At 53.1% G+C, this 15,613-nt stretch overlaps 5 protein-coding genes across 5 annotated transcripts; 2 read left to right on the plus strand and 3 right to left on the minus strand.

The window, feature by feature from the left end:
* Positions 1 to 212: 212 nt before the first annotated feature.
* Positions 213 to 2,272, minus strand: M438DRAFT_344368 (camp-dependent protein kinase A regulatory subunit). The gene has a single exon (XM_029905212.1). The coding sequence runs from the start codon at positions 1,888 to 1,890 to the stop codon at positions 415 to 417; it is 1,476 nt and encodes a 491-aa protein (XP_029762132.1). The 5' UTR covers positions 1,891 to 2,272; the 3' UTR covers positions 213 to 414.
* A 1,249-nt stretch (positions 2,273 to 3,521) lies between these two features.
* M438DRAFT_271056 (uncharacterized protein) lies at positions 3,522 to 7,565 on the plus strand (the record flags this gene model as incomplete). The annotated part of the gene is made up of 9 exons (XM_029900452.1): positions 3,522 to 3,544; positions 3,675 to 3,810; positions 3,864 to 4,289; positions 4,416 to 4,964; positions 5,175 to 5,490; positions 5,653 to 5,837; positions 5,970 to 6,121; positions 6,608 to 6,918; positions 7,228 to 7,565. 9 exons carry the CDS (start codon positions 3,522 to 3,524, stop codon positions 7,563 to 7,565), a joined length of 2,436 nt encoding a protein of 811 aa, XP_029762133.1.
* Positions 7,566 to 8,359: 794 nt separating this feature from the next.
* On the minus strand, positions 8,360 to 11,006 carry M438DRAFT_344370 (Neutral/alkaline nonlysosomal ceramidase). The gene has a single exon (XM_029905213.1). It carries the CDS (start codon positions 10,864 to 10,866, stop codon positions 8,440 to 8,442), a length of 2,427 nt encoding a protein of 808 aa, XP_029762134.1. The 5' UTR covers positions 10,867 to 11,006; the 3' UTR covers positions 8,360 to 8,439.
* Positions 11,007 to 11,159: 153 nt separating this feature from the next.
* M438DRAFT_354079 (cysteine proteinase) lies at positions 11,160 to 12,083 on the plus strand (the record flags this gene model as incomplete). The annotated part of the gene is made up of 1 exon (XM_029906928.1): positions 11,160 to 12,083. One exon carries the CDS (start codon positions 11,160 to 11,162, stop codon positions 12,081 to 12,083), a length of 924 nt encoding a protein of 307 aa, XP_029762135.1.
* A 1,678-nt stretch (positions 12,084 to 13,761) lies between these two features.
* Positions 13,762 to 15,460, minus strand: M438DRAFT_344373 (cytosolic iron-sulfur protein assembly protein 1). Its single transcript, XM_029905214.1, has one exon. It carries the CDS (start codon positions 15,411 to 15,413, stop codon positions 14,136 to 14,138), a length of 1,278 nt encoding a protein of 425 aa, XP_029762136.1. The 5' UTR covers positions 15,414 to 15,460; the 3' UTR covers positions 13,762 to 14,135.
* Between the last annotated feature and the right edge of the window lie 153 nt (positions 15,461 to 15,613).

Below are 15,613 nucleotides of genomic sequence, written 5' to 3' on the forward strand. Positions count from 1 at the left end.
TACGAGTAGCAAAACGGGAAGCCGGCAGGAAAGCGTGGACCAGTTGATCCATGCCCCGTTGTGGTTGATGACGTACGCACGCTCCTCAACCGTGCTGGTGCTGGCATGCTTATCCTGCAACAAGCATTCAAGGAAGACGTTAGAGTTACGGGAGGGCATTGTACGATTTCGATCATGACGAAGAATTGCATCTCAAGAAACGTTCTGTAGACTGTAGTTCGAAGCACTATCTCATTACTGAAACTAAGATAAGACATGGAATACATGTGGACGACGGCTGACTAGTCGTGTCGCCCAGTTGGCTCTAGAAATGAGAAAAATAAAGACGGGACCCATGGCGCCACCGATTCTTGCCCAGCGATATCAATTCAATCTTTGTCGTTTGGTCAAGCGCGCGCCATGCTCCCCGGCCATTCAGGACGACGAGAAGGGGTTAACACTGTCGGAGAATGGGCCAGCAGAGGATGAAGAGGTCTGGACCGAGCCTCCATCCGACTTTGTAGGGTCATCACGACGCATGATGCTTGCGACAGGTCCAAGAAGGCGCTGGAATCCGTTCTTGCCCAGCATAGCCACCTTGATATCTGTCTCGGCGACAACTGAGGCGGCACGAGGCTTGTCGTCGAGCAAGGCCAGCTCGCCGAAGTAATCGCCCTTGTTGTATTGCTTGAGTGATTGCTCGATTCCAGATTTGTAAACGGCAGCGGTACCGGATTCGAGCATGTAGAAGTGGTCACCGACGTCACCCTCGCGGATGATTGTGCTTCCTGCAGGCATCTTCTGGGTCTCGAGAGCATCAGCGATCTTGCTGCGCTCGTAAGCGGTGAGAGTGTTGAGGAGAGGCACGCTGTCGAGGAACGACTCGTACATGCGGCGGCGCTGGAATGCGCTGTCCATCAGGATACGGCGGAAGGTGATACGGTCGAGTTGCCAGATGACACTGGGTTCGGCACTGTTCACAGTTGCGGCACGGGGTGCATTGTACATCAGTGCGAGCTCACCAAATGAGGTACCGGGACCGCAGGATGCGACCTTGTTACCCATACCGTTCATGCCGGGCTCAATCTTGCCGGTTGACGAGACGTAAATGTCGAAGCTGCCAGTCTCGACGACGTAGAAGTAGTCACCAACATCTCCTTGTGCAATGACCTTGACGTCCTTGGCGGGGATCTTGCGTTCTTGCAAGGCACCGAGGACCTGCTCCGTCTGGTCGTCATCCAGATGAGAGAACAAGAAGTTGCGTGACACTGATGTGCGCAGACGGTTGAGCTGTTCCTGGGTCTTGGGGTAGGTTGGGGGCTTCCAGTCCGAGTCGTCAGTACCAGAGGGCGCGAGCACCTCGGCCGAGACAGACACACGACGGCCCATGTTGTAGTTGTTGGGGAAGTTTTGCGGCACGTCCTTCTGATCACGGCTGTTGGTGTTCTGAGCGCCACCGAAACCGAAGTTGAAACCGCCAAAAGAGCCATCACTTTGCTGGGCAGAAGGATCGGAGCTCTGAGAGGCGGCGAAAGGGCTGCTGACCGAGTTGGCGCTGCCAGCACCAAAGAGGTTTGCGTTTGCAGCAAAGGGAGAAGCGTCACGGTTCATTGCGTTGTTGGGGAAAGAAGCGGCAGTGGGCGAGGCGAACGTGTCCATTTCATCCTCTTCTTCAAGGCGCTGCATTCCGGGCTGCTGGATGTGGTGGAAGGGGTTGCTGCCGGGGAAGTTGTTCTCGGCCATTGTTTTGCTGGTGGAATGCTGTGCGCCCAGCAGGAACTCGTGTCGCTGAGACTCTAGTCGGCGGTGGAAGTGGTTTGCGCAGAACTGAAGAACGTCGGTGGGCTTGTTCTGCAGGACCTCACGCTCGAGGATTTCGATCTCGTGCTTGTAGTCGGCGGGAAGAGCCATTGTAGCTGATTGCTAAGGTACTTGGGAGCTTGGGGAGAGCTTGTGTCGGGACGTTTGTGCAGGAGCCCGCAGACGTGGAGCTACACTGCCGTAGTGGGGTTCTTTGTTTCGATGCAGCTGTCACCTGTGATTGACTGGAGACGTGATGAAGCTGATGCGAGGCTGCAATGCGATGCTCAGTAATCGATGCTTTGGTGCGTAATGACTTTGTTCAGGGTATTATTGAGGGGGAAACTGCGACCGACGGCCAATGAGATAATGAGGGGGAAGTTGTGGCGCGTGACGACAGAAGCAATCTGGACGAGTGAGTAATATCGGCCAAACCTAGAGAGCTTCAACTCAACACGACCAAGATGGAAATTGTATGGAGAAAGAGAAAGGAAGGAGCGGGAGCTTGCAGCTATGTGCTTTTGGGGCCAATTGACCTCGTTCCCATCGCTACTACTCGCAACTGCCACTATTCATGACACTATTTGCTGCTCCTTCGAGAAGGTCAAACGGCACAGCTCTGGATTGACAACGGTCACACAACAGCAGCTCAACACCCAATACTTTGTATGAACAAGGCTAAGAGTAGGACAAGACAGAACACGATAGACAGAACTACTCCTCACAAGGATATTCGAGCTGCCTAACAGATAGATATTCTTCCGAGAGAGAAAAGTCATGGCAACACTTCCCACTTTCGTGCTTTGCTTGCAAGACACCGACACGCCAAGCAAGGAAACACGCATACCGACTGCAATCAAAGTACTACGGAAACACAATGATTTTGCTAACCAGGTGAGAATCGATTGCTGCATTACTGGTATACGAGCACGACTTGTATTCACGCCAGGCATTACTGGAACAGCTTTGGACAAGCTCCTGTCAAAAGGAGCTGGATTGCATTACAGAGCGCAACGCGGTTTCTACGCAGCATTCGTCGATCTTGAGTCCATCCCCAAAACATATGACCGCGTGTGCTGTATGCATAGAACAGTCCGAGTCTTGAGAAGACGGACTTGGAGCTGTGACTTTGATGGCTATCTCTGCGATCGTTGCTTTACTGTGTGTCAATTTCTTGTATCTCTGCAGCTGATTAATCACCGTCCGACCGGGCATGGGAGAAACAGACCCACCGCTGGTTAGCAGAGAATCAGTTGGTCTGTATTCAGTCCCACCAAGGAAGCTTTGGCAAGAACCAGAACGTGCTCCTTCAGTGCTCCGCCTAAATTCAATGACGTAGGCTGGTAGGAACAAGGCACTTGGAAATTGAGGTTGCTGTTTCCGCCTGGGAATTTTGTAGAACAAGTATAACAAACATTTTCTCAACTACGAACAGAGCTATCTTTTCGGCATTCTTCACGCGCAACCAGCGACTTCCCTGCCACCGATCAGAGTCCAGACTGCAGAGCTACCAGCCGTCGCCCAAGCCAAGGCTCTCATCAGCCACACACGCGCCACCGCACGAACCATTCTGCCTGTCGCTGGTGTCTACAAGCTCCAAGGCGCGCGCATCTCTGTGTTACCAGCGCATTATCTATCTTAACCCACCCCAACCACGCCGTCAGCTTTCGCAACAGGCCGTTACTCTAGAGGCCATTCGAATCTTCCAACTTGTTTGAATTTGCTGAACAGCGAGCCGAGACATGGGCAGCTATACATTTACCTGGTGAGTCGCATCTGACAGTCAATCGCGTCGCATGGTTTGAGGGCCTGCGTGCGAAGTTCTCGCTCGCGCTGCTCAACAAATGCGCGCGCACCATAGCTGAAACGAAGCCATCACTAACACGCTGCGACAGGGACCACCCCGCCCAAGAAGTCTACGTGACAGGTGACTTCGACAACTGGTCCAAGTCGATCAAGCTTAACAAGAATGGCGACTCTTTCCACAAGACCGTGACCATTCCCGGTGAGGAGCACAGAGTTCACTACAAGGTATGGACCTTCTCGCTATATCGAGAGTGCACGCGACTGACATGCTTCTCCAGTTCGTCGTCGACGGGCAATGGACAACCGACTGGACTGCCAAACAAGAGACGGATTCTTCGGGCAACGTTAACAATGTTGTCGAGGCCAGAGAACTGAGCCCTGAGCCCGAAGAGCGACCTGCGCAAGCTTTCATCTCTTCGGTCCACCCTCAATCTACCACCGCCGCCCTTGCTGGTGAGGTGCCGCTTGAAAAGGAAAGAAACGCCCACTCTGAGCAGAGCGTCGACGAGACGACCTTCCCTCAGGAGACTCCCGGCTTCGAGGATCTGCCAGGTCAATTCCCAGTCACACCTATGGCTGACCTCAAGCAGTTCACTGTTAACCCCATTCCTGCTACTGACGGCCCTTCCAACCCCGTCAAGCTTGCCCCTGGCGAGCCCGTCCCTCACCCGAGCACTTTGACCAGTAACACTATTCAATCTACCGTACGCGATGATCCCGAACTGAAGAAGGCTACTTCCACTTCCAACGACGGCGCCAATGAGTCTCGCGAGCGTGAACTCACCGAGAACGACCTCCCCGGCGCTTACGCCCCATCCACCGCCCGTGAGGAGAAGGAGGACACCAAGGCCTTTGGCATCAACCCCATTCCTGCCACCGCTGGCATTGGTAACCCCATCAAGCTCGCGCCTGGCGAGCCTGTCCCTCACCACAGCAAGATCACCTCCAACACAATTCAATCTACCGTCCGTGACGGCTCTCAGTATGGTGTTAGCGACACCGGTGCTCCCGTCCTCCCCCCGGTTCTTGATTCTCAGAGCGAGGCCGAGGCCAACGGTGCTTCTATGTTCAACCTGCCTTCCATTGGCGGTAACATGATCCCTGAGTCCAGCCTTCCCATGGGTGGCGACTCTCAACTGCCCAATTTCGACAACGCCTTTAGCTCATCCGTCGCTCCCCAAAGCACTACTGCTCAGCTTGCCGGTCAGGTTCCTCGTGAGCCTCGTGGTGTGCCCGAGGTTGTTTCCGAGAGCCAAGAATCCGCTCACGTTAGTCCTGAGGCTTCGTCTTCGGCCAAGGCCGTTCAGAGCAAGCACGACGTCGAGGAAGAGCTGAAGGAGAAGGTGCCTGAAGCCAACGCTAGTGCCGAGTCTGGCCCTGTCACCGGTGTTCCCGAGGTTGTCACCGACAGCCAGCATGCTGCTCACACCGGTCCCGAGGCTGCTGCCAACCCCGAGGCTGTTCGTGAGAAGGCTGCTGTTGAGAGTGAATTGAAGCAGACCATTCCTGAGGAGAACGCTACTTCCCAGCGCTCACCCGTCGCGGACGCTGCCTCAAGCGTCTCCCAGACTGTCGCTAGTGTGCCCGAGACCGTGTCAAACTCACATGTCCCTGAGGCCGTCGCCGGTGGTCTCGCTGCTGCTGGTGCTACTGCTATCGGTGCTGCCCTTCTTGCCAAGGACAAGATCTCCGAGGCCTACACCCATGCTACTGAGCCCACTCCTGCCTCTAAGCAAGTCCCTGATGTTGTTACTGAGAGCCAGGAGAGAGCTCACGTCGAGCCCGAGGCTTCGGCCTCTCCTGAAGTCGTTCGCGAGAAGGCCGCCTTCGAAGACGAGTTGAAGCACTCCATCCCCGAGGCACCTGCAACCTCCGAATCCGGTCTTCTGGGCGCTAGCGAAGGTGGTCTGGCTGGCAAGATTGCCGCTGGTACTGCTGCTGCCGGAACCGCTGCCGCTGGTCTTGCTTACGCCGCCAGAAACCAAGCCACCAATGCCTATGAGAATGCCGGCTCACCTCTTTCTAACCTGACCAAGGAACCCACTATCGATGGCTCTGTTCCTGAAGTCGTCACCGAGAGCCAAGAGCGTGCCCACGTGCAGCCTGAAGCCTCTGCTTCCCCCGAGGCCGTTCGCGAGAAGACTGCCATGGAAGGCGAACTTCTTTCTGAAGTGTCCAAGGCCCCTGCAACCTCCGAATCTGGTATTCTGGGCAAGAGCGAGCAAGGTATTACCGACAAGGCCACTGCTGGTGTAGCTGCTGCTTCCGCTGCCGTTTCCACTCAAGCAAACAAGGCTTACGAGTCCGTCGCTCCTCAGACCCAGAGCTTGACTGGCAGCTCCGAATTCAACCAGCGTAGCATCGAATCAGACGCTGCCTCGCAGCAGGTCCCCGAAGTTGTTCATGAGAGCCAGGAGAGAGCACATGTCGACCCCGAGGCATCTGCCAACCCCGAAGCTGTTCACGAGAAGCACGACATGGAGAGCGAGCTCTTGTCACACGTTCACAAGGCACCTGCTACTTCCGAGTCTGGCGTGTTTGGTAACAGTGAACAGGGCATCACTGGTAAGGCTGCTGCTGGTATTGCTGCTGGTGCTGCTGCTTTGGGTGCCACCGCCGCTGGTGCAGCCTACTCCGCTCGCGATAAGGCTGCCGAGGTGACCGGTCAAGACACCACGGTCACTAGCAAGTCAGTCGACGACAGCGTCCCCGAGGTGGTCCACGAGAGCCAAGAGAGAGCCCACGTCGCTCCTGAGGCCTCCGCCAACCCTGAAGCTGTCCACGAGAAGCATGACATGGAGAGTGAGCTTTTGTCTCACGTTCACAAGGCTCCTGCCACTTCTGAATCTGGTGCGCTCGGCACAAGTGAACGTGGCATTTCCGGCAAGGCTACAGCTGGAATCGCTGCTGGCACTGCCGCTTTGGGTGCAACTGCTGCAGGTGTCGCTTACACTGCTCGCGACAAGGCTGCTGAGGCCACTGGCACAGATGCCAACACCATTCTTCCTTCCTCTATTCAGAGCGCCATCGACAACATGAACCAGGGCCTGCCTCCCACCAACAGCTCGCTTGCTTCACCCGCTACGCATTCGTCTGTCCCTGAGGCCGTTTTGGATTCTCAGCACCAAGCTCACGTCGGCCCTGAGGCTTCTGCCCAGCCCGAGGTTGTTGCTGAGAAGAGCGACGTCGAGAGGGAGCTACTTGACCGTGTACCTCGTACCGATGAGGCTGGCGAGCCTGCACCCACTGAGTCTGCCGCTCTGAGCGCTACCGCACCTGTCAAACCCACTTCTGACATTGAGTCTGCTGTCCTCGGTGCCGGTGCTGGTGCTGGTGCTTCTACTACCGGTGTTGCTGCTGTCAGCGGCATCCAAAATGTTGCTAGCTCCAGCGCTGCGCCTGTCTCTTATAACACGACCGTGCCTTCGAGCAGCTCGCGTTTCGACGACGAGGCTCCTCGGGATCTCACTGGTGGCCACAGCGCCTTGCCTACTACAACTCAGGCTGCTACCACCGAGGCTGGTGCCTTCACCGAGAACACTGGCCTTTCCGGCGCCACCACTAGCGCGACACCCATCTATAACGAAGAGACTTCCGCTATTGCTGCAAGCACCGGCCTGAACGCCCCTGCCGACAGCCAAGCTCAGATTCCTGCACCCAAGTCTGAGCAGCTTGCCGCCCCTACCCTTGCTGCTCCCACCGAGCAATCGCGTGACGTCTCTCCCATGACCCGTCCCGATTCATCCAAGCAATCAGAGCCTCAAGTCACCACTGGCACTGAGACTCACACCGTCCCTGCCACTACTGGTAGTGCACCCACCACACCTCAGAGACACGCTACCAAGAGATCCAGCGGCTTCTTCCGCGGTACACCCCAGAGCGACCGCACTAGCGTTGCCGGCTCCTCCAAGGTTGACGAGGACGGCAAGCCCAAGAAGAAGGGCTTCCTCGCCAAGTTGAAGGAGAAGTTCAGAGGATAGAATACTCGCACACGACTCATTCCCGAGTGAAGGACGTCCATTCTAGCTGTGGTACTTTCTTGGATGTCACCGGAGGAAGAGCTCTTTTCATGTGCTCGAAAATAGTGTGGTCTGGATGGAGGACTCAAAGTGGAGTTTGTAATTGTTGTAATCATCGCGCGTCTGCCTTTGTTTTTTCTCTTATGTAGCTTATTCCCCTTCTCGTTTGGTCCTCTCAAAGTTTGTTCTTGTCTTTTTCCGTCTTTTTTTTTTTTACATAGCTCCACACGCCATCCATACGAAAGTAAATGACTATTCGCATTTCTGTTCTACTCCAACTTCATCTGCTAGTGATGTATCAGCTGCTGCCATGCAGGAATCTGGTTTGTCTCCGATGAGTCGAGCAATTCTAAACCAAATCATGCTATTTTGCAGCTCCGAGCTTCACGATGGATCCCGGTAAGGGACGATCGAAACCCTTTGAGGTTCCCACCAAATACCGGTATTCGCCAGAATCCTTTTGAACATGTAAGTAGATCATGCGTACCTACTAATTACGCTTTCTATCCGCACATACACTTACTTACATGAGATCTTGAAGATTTCTAGATTTACATTGACTAGTGAGTTGTTTTGACATGAAGGGGCACCCTGTCTCACATATGCTCTTACGACTTCCTTCATCCTTGTGATCACTATATGTTCTTGCGACATGAGGTAAAGGGCTTAGCTACAAAGGATGTAAACGGAGAGACATTGCGAGAAGGTATGATGCACCATGGAGATCACAAGCAAAACACACAACAATAAACATTTAGCCAATGAAAACCTTGTGATTTCATGACCGATTCCCTAAAGACTAATTACACAAAAATCTACTATACCGCGTGTATATTTACACAAGTTCAAACTCCCCACTGACACCTTCAAATCCACTAATACCACCTCCAATTCCCTTCTTATCTCCAAAATACCTGATCCTATACCTCCCCTTCAATTCCTCCTCCACCTTACCTCTCTTCTCCAATTCCAAATCATGTCCGACCATCTTATCGGTGGTCTTCTCAACTCTTCCCCAATCTCCCAGCTCCCAACCCAATTCCCAAGAAATGGTGACTTGAGAAGTGGCGGCCGTGGTGGAAGTTCTCTCCCATTGGAAAACCAGACTCCAGTCTTCGTCGTTGCGGATTTGTTGCCAAGTTCCTTGATTGGTGTATTTTTCGACAGAGGCGAAGGTGAGACCGAGACGGAGGTTGTTGCGTGGGTTGGCGGCGACGAAAGAGGCTTTGATGATGGGAGAGGTGGAGATGGCGTAGCGGGGTGAGACATCCGTGACTACATCGCCAAAGGATTTGAAGAGGGGGGAGCGGTCAAAAACGACCGGGGAGATGAAGCTGAGGGACTTATTCGTGTGGATGGGAGGTTCGGGGCCAGAGGGAAGGAGAGGTAGAGATGGGTGAGAGGGAGGAAGGAGAGGCGAGTTCGAGATCGAGGAGGCAGAGAGGTAGGGTAGACGTGCAAGAGAGAGCTTTATGTAGGCGGCCAGAGTGTGTTGACCATAAAGGGTTGATGCGCCTTCATAGCGTTGGATGCCGTATTCTTCTTCTGTCGCAATGTAGTGGGCGTATGTGTTTGCTGGGCCGCCAAGCACGACGATTGGCTCAGCTATGTTGTCTTCTTCGTCCCAGGCGGCGAGAGCATATTTCTGAAGAGCTCCTTTCCAGCGTCGGCCAGACATGGTGGTAGCTTCTCCCGGTGCTACGATGATGAGCAGTTGTCCGACACGCAAGAGCTGAATGTCCACCACGTTGGGTGTCCAGAGGTAAGGACTTTCAGTCTCGCCTACATCGAGGAGGATGGGCTTGGGCGCTTGGCAATCAATTTGCTCTGGACCGGGTGAATGCAGGCTATTGCGGACGACAGCCCAGACCGGACTTGCATTCGGGTCGCCTGGGTTGTTTTGCTTAAAATCAAAGGCTCCAGGACCATCGGTAGTACCGGCGGCGAACGAGTAGCCCATTGCGGCAGGGCAGGTATGTGCTATCGAGCCGTTGCGTAGAATGACAGTCTGGTTCGACATGTCGACGAATGTATGCAGAGAGCGGACCACGTTGCCCTGGATGGGCGTGAAGGTAGACTTAGTAGTCATGGACTCGTACACAGAGCGAGCACCAAGGTACTGTCTGCGACCAATTTCCCAAGCTGATGCTGTACCTGCGTCGTCCAGTCCCCAGTGTGGACCACGTCCATGGCAAGGACCGTTCTTACCAGCGCACAAGCTCGTCTTGAAGTCGCATTGCTTACCTTCGTCATCTCCAGATTCGCAATAGGCGCCGTTTACATTGGGAGAGGTATCTCCGACATTGGCTTGAGAGAAGCCAGCGACAAAGTCATCAGCAGTAGAGTCCAGCTGAGCAGCATGCTTCTCGAACAGGTATGCAGCAACGCCCTTGTTGTCACCAGTGATCAACGTGTTGTTGCCCAGCATCGAAGTACCGTGAACAGGGAACCAGGTCAAGATGCCAATATCCTTCTTGTCGCTGTTTCTGCGCAGCTTGAGAAGAGTCAAAGTCTTGTCGACGTTATGCTCGTATCTCTTACGCTCGGCTTCTGGATTGGCCTGGTAGGCATAAGGGCTACGGTTGATGTTGGCATTTTCGATATCGACTGAACCGAAAGAGAGTTGACCTGGGCTGAGCGTCTCATGAGCCTGTTTTATAGACTCAAGAGCACCATCAACGATGGCTTGATAGCTTTGATGACTGAAGCCTCGACTGGTAATCTGAGGCAACAGATAGTTCAGCCAAGCACCTGGACCAGAATGAGAATGAGTTCCAGTGACAGCGACGTTCTGGCTTCCGTAAACTTGGTATTCGGGACCAAGATGTTGAAGACCTTCGAGGATGCCATTGCGGACAGCGGTATCTCCGGATTGAGTGTCGAGGACAAGGTAGACGAAACGGTCACGAGGACTTTCGGTATCACCAAGGATGAAAGCACGGGAGTAAAGACGCTGTCTCACACCAGAGCCAAGTTGAGCAGGGTCGGCATAGCCCATGAGATTGATTTCGACGACGGGACCAGTAATGTCAGCCTTGCCGACGCCGACAAGGTAGTCGTCCGAGATCGAAGGTCGGTTAGATGCACCGAATACATTTTGAGAAGATGGATGATTTCCGAAAGGGTTCTGATTTGATTTCCAATGCCAATAATCGAGTTCAGGTAGACCAAATGTATAGATGGCGGCAAAAATGGTGGTCAAGGCCAAGAAGGCGGCCGTCAAGGCGACTGACACGCCCCTCGGTGAATGCGGGTGCGGCATGGCGGCGTAGATGATGATATATAACAAACTATGCAGTCATGTCTAGGTGGTTGTTCAGGTCGAACTATGTCCAAGCAACAGTAGGATATCAATGAAACGGTTTAGCAGGCAAGGCGCAAACGTCATTGTCGTGGTTGTTGCAAAGTGGAAGGCTTCGGAACATGATCTTGTCATCAAAGCTCCGAAGCTTTTGTGGGCAGCGTGACCATGACTACTCGAGTAGCTCACCACTGTTTATGCGACACTCTGATTTGTTACACCTTTCACCCTCTGGTACCCAACTGGCCGGAGTCATGGAAGAGCTACAGCTGCGCCAACGCAAAGAGGCCAAGGACCTCCAATCAAAAATTACACAGAAGAAAAAGGGCGCCACCAAGAAGACACGCAAAGGTGTCAATGATGAATGCGACAACCTCGAGCGAGAGATGAAGGCTCGTCACCAGGAAGAGCTTCAATCAATGACTGCACCTACCGTCGACCAAGGCCTGGACGAAGATGCCGAGAAAGAGGAGGGGCAAGAGCAGGACGAATTGGCCAACCGTGTTGATGGTCTAGACATCGGCGGCGCAGAAAAGGGCAAATCGACGTCGACTGCTCCCTCAGATCCACCTGCCGCTCCAGCACCAAAGAAACAGAACCGCGCAAAGGCCCGCCTTGCCCGCCGCGCTGCCGAACAAGAGGCCCTCATCGCATCCGCTGCAGAAGAAGCCCAAGACATCCCCAATCTCAAGGCCGTCGAGCGCGACTCGATGCTCAAGCAGTTCACCACTCGCAAGCTATCCGAGAAGGAGATACGTGCAGATGGTCACTGTCTATACTCTGCTGTTGCCGACCAGCTAGAACAACTAGGCATGCCCTTGGGTACTGCTCCTTCATCCACTCCCCATGTCGCAACCACATTAGAGCCATACAAGATCGTGCGACAAGCCGCCGCCGAGTACATCGAAGCACACCCGAACGACTTCGCTTCTTTCTTGGACGAGCCTCTGGATTACTACATTTACAAGATCAAGAACACTGCAGAATGGGGTGGTCAGCTTGAACTGATGGCTGTGGCTAAGAAATACGGCGTTGCTATCAGCGTTCTGCAGGGTGATGGCCGAGTCGAAGAGATCAACCCTGAAGGCGATACTGAGGACAAACAGTTGTGGCTAGCATACTACAGACACGGCTTCGGCTTGGGCGAGCATTACAATTCCTTGCGCAAAGCTGGTTGAAACACTTGGGATATACAACATCACAAGCACTCCCTTCGCCCACCTGAAATCAGCCTATAGCATATGCTATGTAGGCTCAATGACCTCCTTCGTGCATCGGCGCATGCTTACCGGACATGACCACGACGCTCGATGGACTCGTCCACTGGCAGCAAAGCAGCAGAATGCAGCATACCGTTCACAAATATAACAGTGTCGGATGACGCTTCATACCGGAGCATCTCTTCAAAAAGAATCAACCATAGCAAGAATGAGATCAGGCACGTTCAAGCAACTCCAAATCATCTTCATTTATCTCCAAACCCAGATCTTGGTAAACGCGTCCATCATTCGTCTCCAAGAATATTCAAAGCTGTTGCCTACTACACTCTCGCCTAACGAGTACAGCATATCGCGATAGATCTCATCACAACATTAAGAGGGTCATCCTTCTGTCAAAACACACCTTGTCAAATGTGGATCCGAATGCCCTATCAGAATTCTGCCACCCCCCTAAACCACCTCAATCCACCTCAATCCGCCTCACTCGCTCCATCTCCACCATGCTCCCCCCCTATTCCTAAGCAACCTTTATATTCCATTTTTTCCAGTCTCTCTTCAACAAGTAGAAAAGCCGTGGTGGTGTAGTGGTATCACACCCGAGGTCTTAACACGTGCGCAGTCATTCGTTGTTACTCAACGCCGTGTCAGTCTAGATCCGGGGAGGTCGCGGGTTCGATTCCTGCCCATGGTGCTTATCTCTTTTTGATTCTTTTGTCTCTTGTGGTCATTGTGATATCTTGTGATGTCAAGTGGTTGCTTAATTGTTTTGATTCAAGCTCGATCATGCTTGCTGCTACATATAACCCATCTTATCCACCGAGGGGAAAAGAAACAGGACTTCCCACAACCACTTCCCCTTCTCCATCTGCCTTGTCTTTATCTTCCTGTTCTTCCTTCGCCTCTTCACTATCCCTCCCCTCCAACACCCCAACACTCCTCCCAATAACCCCAATCAGCCTCTCCATGTCCGTAAGATTGAACCTCTCAAAAGTCGACATTTTGCTCAACATCCACATTTCTTGTTTCCAATCCATGCATCTCTTGTCCCCATCATTTTCTTCACGGGGTTTATGGTGTTCGATGCCTCCATTGCCATTGTCGTTTAAAGGGTGATTCTGGGGATGGTGAGGTGAGATGATGGTGTTGTTTGTGGCAGTAATGTTGTAGTCTCAAATACCTGGGTGAGTGAAAGAGTGAGGCACACCGTGGAAAGATATACCGGGGAAATATGGGTGTGTTGGTGCTGTGGTTGTTGTTGTGGCAAGCAGAGATGACTTTACAGCGGTCGATGGTATTATTGTATGCGTCTCTGTGGACCAGTCTGATGTGTGCTGTGAAGAATGTGCAAGAGCTTATGGTATGGGAATTGATGATGTTTGTTGGATTGAAATGGTGGGTTTGTGGGATGTTGAAAATGGGATGTGGGTTTTTTGACCAGAGGGCAGTGTTGGGTCTATATACTTGTGAATGAGGTGGGTGTTCTAGACTTGTTGGATAGTATATACACATTGTATGATTGTGCAGTGACAGCAGAAGAAACCACATCTGGACGAACGTTATGTGTGATCGACATGTAACGTCTATAGAATCAGAAGCAAAGGTGAAACAAACGGGTCGAAGATATGTGGAAGCTGGTGGTTTGCGAGATACACATGATTGAGGAAGGGTTTGGAGATTCCTAATTTGAATATCTACATGGATTATATCATGCCTTCTTCCAGGCCGATCACAATGCATAGAGTTGAGAGATGGCGGTTGAGGAAATTGTTATATGCTGCTCACGAAGTACCATGTCCGAGACAAAGATCGGCAGTGTTCCTTTTGCCGTTTCTTCGCCGCCTTCTAGCTCTGGCCTCGCAGTAGTAAGATGTCTTCCTCTGCAGATACGTCAAGGCGATGAGAGTGTCGAAATTCAAGCGTGAGTCCCTCGACCGACAAAGTCCTGTATGGGGAGGGCCTCCCTGAGAAGTCGAGAGTGCGACACCGAGGCAAATCTCACGTCGAGTAGTATCATGAGAAGTTCTCCAGAGTCCAAACACGCACTTCACCATCATCGCCCGTACTAATGATGATTTCCTCATCGTCGCTGCGACGTCCAGCGTCTCTTCGCTTGGCCCAGACGACATGGTTAATCTCAAAGACATCATGTGCATCTCCGAACTCAGCCACAGCGACCCATTCCGTCCTTGCAATCTCCTTTGTGCCATCCGTTGTTTCTATTTGTGTGGTGGATTGGTCGGCTGCCCAGCGCTCCTCGTAGACTACAATCTTTCCATCACTACCTGCGCTGACGATGCGGCCGGTAATTTTGCTCCACGAGACAGAGTAGATTGCGCGTTCATGTTGTTGGGGTAGAGCGGTCTCGGGTACCCATTCTTCCTCAATGGTGTTTGTCTTGATGATGCTGGGCATTTTCGGGCCAGTCTGAGGAGCGCCGTTGGGTCTGTCCTTGGGGATACGGCGCCAGACGCGAATACTGAGGTCGTCGGAGCAGCTCACTAGGCGTGGGCCAGCGGCTTCTCTGAGGTCGAGTAACCTTTGCTGTTGTTCCGTTTGCGCTTTGAGAGCAGTGTGTGTAGCACCCTCGAACTCGACCCACCAGACTGTACCACCGTGACCTGAGAGTACGGCGCAGCAACCCCAGTCGTCGATATCTTCTCTCCATAGACGAATGTTGTCATCATAACTGGATGAGGCGAGTAGTTCTTCTGAAGGATGCCAGCAGACACACTTTACGTCGCCTTCGTGCTCTTGCAAAACGGCGACAGTCTCGAAGTTGTCATCTTCCAACTCTTCCCAGATCCAAACACTCTTATCGCGACTGCAGGTAGCGAGCAATGGCGAAGTGGGACTGAAGGCCAGACTCTTGATCTCCGACTCATGACCGTCGAGGACGACAGCGAAGCGCCACTCATCGTCCTCGTCATCTCCTCCGTCTTTTGTGAAGTCGACCTCATTGTCCTCGGATTGATTGACCTTTCCGCTGTTGCCCTCCCATCGTCTCCAGATGCCGGCGCTGGCGTCGAAACTGCCTGTCGCAAGTACGCTCTCGCCCAGCGCAGATGTGCCACTATCAGGCTTCCAGGCGACGCTTCGGATACTGCGTTTGTGACCGCCGGTGATGTTGCTGAGAAGGTTGAAGGAGCTGAGAGAGTAGACGCGCACGCTGCGATCACTGCATGCCGTTGCGACGATGGGAAGGTTCGGATGCGGCGACGAGAGCCATGTGCGTGTGTTGGAAGCTGGTGTCAAGGTCGCCAAAGGCGCAATTGTAGGTTTCGTGCTCATCTTTGTGGCAGGCGCGAAGCAATTGAGGAATGTCGAATGTACAATTGGTTGGCCGAGATTGTGACTGCAGTCAATCGCGAATTATCTAGCCCAAGTACGTCAGCGACCCTGGCCCGGTGCCGCAATCAGCAGTTTCTCCCACAATTCCACGACTTCTCCGAAAACCAGTTTCCCGCTCTAATTCTACCAACCACTACTCG

The sequence above is a fragment of the Aureobasidium pullulans genome (assembly GCF_000721785.1).
Source record: "Aureobasidium pullulans EXF-150 unplaced genomic scaffold scaffold_6, whole genome shotgun sequence".
NCBI classification, from domain to species: domain Eukaryota; kingdom Fungi; phylum Ascomycota; class Dothideomycetes; order Dothideales; family Saccotheciaceae; genus Aureobasidium; species Aureobasidium pullulans.

Bases quoted from the DNA above. Each gene is read 5' to 3' on its own strand.
- M438DRAFT_344368 (XM_029905212.1), bottom strand. From the start codon at position 1,890: ATGGCTCTTCCCGCCGACTACAAGCACGAGATCGAAATCCTCGAGCGT.
- M438DRAFT_344370 (XM_029905213.1), bottom strand. From the start codon at position 10,866: ATGCCGCACCCGCATTCACCGAGGGGCGTGTCAGTCGCCTTGACGGCC.
- M438DRAFT_344373 (XM_029905214.1), bottom strand. From the start codon at position 15,413: ATGAGCACGAAACCTACAATTGCGCCTTTGGCGACCTTGACACCAGCT.